The 2882-nt window shown below is 32.3% G+C and overlaps 1 protein-coding gene across 1 annotated transcript; it reads right to left on the minus strand.

The window, feature by feature from the left end:
- Positions 1-247: 247 nt before the first annotated feature.
- On the minus strand, positions 248-2476 carry LOC148022933 (uncharacterized). Its single transcript, XM_087695286.1, has 2 exons — positions 830-2476; positions 248-673 (listed from the first exon to the last, which is right to left on the minus strand). The coding sequence occupies exons 1-2, from the start codon at positions 2474-2476 to the stop codon at positions 248-250; spliced, it is 2073 nt and encodes a 690-aa protein (XP_087551412.1).
- Positions 2477-2882: the final 406 nt, after the last annotated feature.

Consider the following 2882-nt stretch of genomic DNA (forward strand, 5'->3'; position numbering starts at 1 on the left):
GAGAAAACAAAACTAACATGAAAGAGAACATAGAAAAAATAAGTTTAACATAGATAAAGAGCTAAACATAAAGAAAAAAAAGTAAATTTTACATAATAAAAATATAATAAACATATAGGAAAAAAGAAGAAATTGTGTCAATGAAAAAAGGTAAAAAATTTAAGATAACAAAAGCGCAAATAATGCACAGTGACTTCAATATCATCATAGGCCATAAAAAATCAATTGCCCCTTTGAATATGCAAAGTTATTGCAAAATCAATGAGCAAATTCCTTGTGCTGTGTATAAATGTCGATGTGTTTTTTCAGCCCATAAGTCCATACTCTCAATGAACTCCATATTAGTGAATTTAGAAGGCCCTTCAATAAAGATTTTCATTAATGCATCTAAACTCTTAATCTCCAAACGATTACGTAGCTTACTCTTTATCACAGTTCGAGCACTAAAACCTCTCTCACAAATAGCAATGCTCGAACATTGGACAAGAGCTACTTGACAAAGAGTAAGAACATTACGATAAGCATCCCTCCACATATTGTTGCAAGCAAGTGCTGAAGTTACCTCTGGTAATGTCAATCTTACCCAATCTCTAGAAGCTTGATGCTTAAAATTTCTAAATTCTTTCTTAAACTCATCAACTTCTATCATTGTAGGGAATTTCTCTATATTCAACTTTTTGGGAAAACCATAAAATGAAGTTACTTTATCTATTTCTTGGATTCCATAGGTTTTTAAGGCCTTCTCTTGTATTGGATGTTATGTAGGCACAAGTATTTTTAAACAATTAAGCACGGAATTATCTTCAAATCGAGAATTCAAGTTACTTACCACTGACTTGGCAAAAGCAACTTGAAATTCTAAGGCCCTATTAAAGTCTTCTCCATTAATTTTATGTTTTAAATCATGCTCATAAAACTTATTCCCATGCAAAGCACCTCTTAATGTATATAAATATCCTTTTTCAGGCCCATAGTCTGGAAGGATATCATATCCATATATACCGACACTTAATGCATTCATATCAGGAGGAGGACAATCAATGTAATATTGTGTTATGGATATAATTTCATTCTTCACAAGACTATCTATAGTTGTGACATCTAAAAAGTCCTTTTGAAACATTTGGCTTAATGTTGTTAAACCTCTTAAAATGTCAGCTAAGAAATGTAAGCAATAAACACACTCAAATTCAGCCAATTCTTCATAAATATGCAATGCCTCTTTTTTTGTGATCTCAAGTATGGCATCTAAAGACTTGCATACTCTACTAATGGCTCTATATCTACTTAACCATCTCACATCAAAAGTATGCTCAAGTCGAAGAATGGGACATGCCAAATCTTGTTGCATAGCTTGCAAGCCTTCTAATCTCTTTGTGCTAACATTGAAATAAGAAGCTATGGCATTAATAAGCTTTTCTAGCTTTTTACAATAAGGCATCTCTTTTGCTACACTTGATATTGCAAGGGCACTACGATGTGCAACACAATGAATTGAAGTTAGAAATGGATTAACATGTTTTTTCAATAAGGCCTGAACACCATTATCCTTTCCTACCATTGTGGAACATCCATCGGAGCCAAAAGCAACAAATCTAGACAAGTCTAGCTTACATTTCTTTAGCTCACTAATAATAGCTTCAAACAAAGATTTTGCAGTACCATCATGCACACGTATAATGCCATAGAAACTTGTCTTGGGAATGCAATCTCTCTCACGATATGATAAATAAATAACCACATGTCCATGTGAAGAGATATCATTGGACTCATCAATTAAAACACCAAACCATGGACTAGCGGAAACCTTCATTATTGTGGTTTTCATAAGATGTGATGCCATGCAATAGATCATTTCAGCACATGCCTTATCATCATTATAGAGACTAGTTGTATATGGTGCATGACAATCTTGCAACAAATTTATCATCTCAGGAAAAACTGAAAATGGCAAATTTTGTTTAGCAATTAAATATGCAATTCTAAATAATGAAAGTAATGCCTCATCTTTGACTTCCCTTATTTTTTTAACACTCTTTTCAATACAATCTTTTCCTTCAAGCAAAATGGCTTCCATAGCAAACTTATGACAAGTCGTGCGAACATGGGATTTTAAGTTACTAATTTTAAAATTTATTGATCCCCCTTTTGAATATGCACTATGTGGATGAGGATATTTTAAACAATACTTACAATACATTTTTACTTCGTCTCTATCATAAACAAGCCATTTGAATTGGTCAAGCCAATTCTCTTGAAAGAGTAAACGTCCTTCTTTTTTTCTTTCAAGTTCAGCCTTATCTTCAAGTGAAATATTATCAAGTGATTCATTCAAAGGCAATACATTAATTGAAGATGACTCCACAATATTATTAGTGTTTTCTTTTACCTTTTTAGAAGGATGCTTAGTTATATGTTCAATCCCGACCCATGAAAGAAGATTTCCTTGTCTTTTTTCTCTTGATTTAGGTGCCATTTCTTGAAAATAAAAAGAGTAGTTTCGATCTTACCTTCTTTGCTAATAATACTTGAAATTTGCTACCTTTTATAATGCCTTTGTTCCTTTGAAAACCAAGCTCCTCAGATCTTTAGTCTCTTTTTATCTTCAACCTTCACAAATTTATCAATGAACATATAACAAAAAGAATTTGTTACTAATCTTTCATTTCACCAACCACTCTTAAAAGAAAAGAGATCGCATGCATGCTATTGCTTTATTGAGTGATATCAATACTTAATTAGAAATTACATTGGTAATAGTAGAACTTAAAAGACTAAACTTTAAACTTTAAAACTTAAAGCAAAATGAAAATTGAACAATAAACTTATAAAGAATCGAGATGGTGCTTACCTTCAGGGCTTGCGGGCCGCGGCCAATCTTT

Source organism: Lygodium microphyllum, chromosome 16, assembly GCF_053477565.2.
Source record: "Lygodium microphyllum isolate KBCC chromosome 16, Lygodium_microphyllum_v1.1.10, whole genome shotgun sequence".
Classification (NCBI taxonomy): domain Eukaryota; kingdom Viridiplantae; phylum Streptophyta; class Polypodiopsida; order Schizaeales; family Lygodiaceae; genus Lygodium; species Lygodium microphyllum.

What these genes read in the sequence shown, in the direction of transcription:
- LOC148022933 (XM_087695286.1), bottom strand. Translation starts at nt 2,476, where the DNA reads ATGGCACCTAAATCAAGAGAAAAAAGACAAGGAAATCTTCTTTCATGG. An exon ending in TTGCTTTTGCCAAGTCAGTG is followed by an intron (nt 674 to 829) that starts GTAAGTAACTTG and finishes TTTCCCAAAAAG; the next exon opens with TTGAATATAGAGAAATTCCC.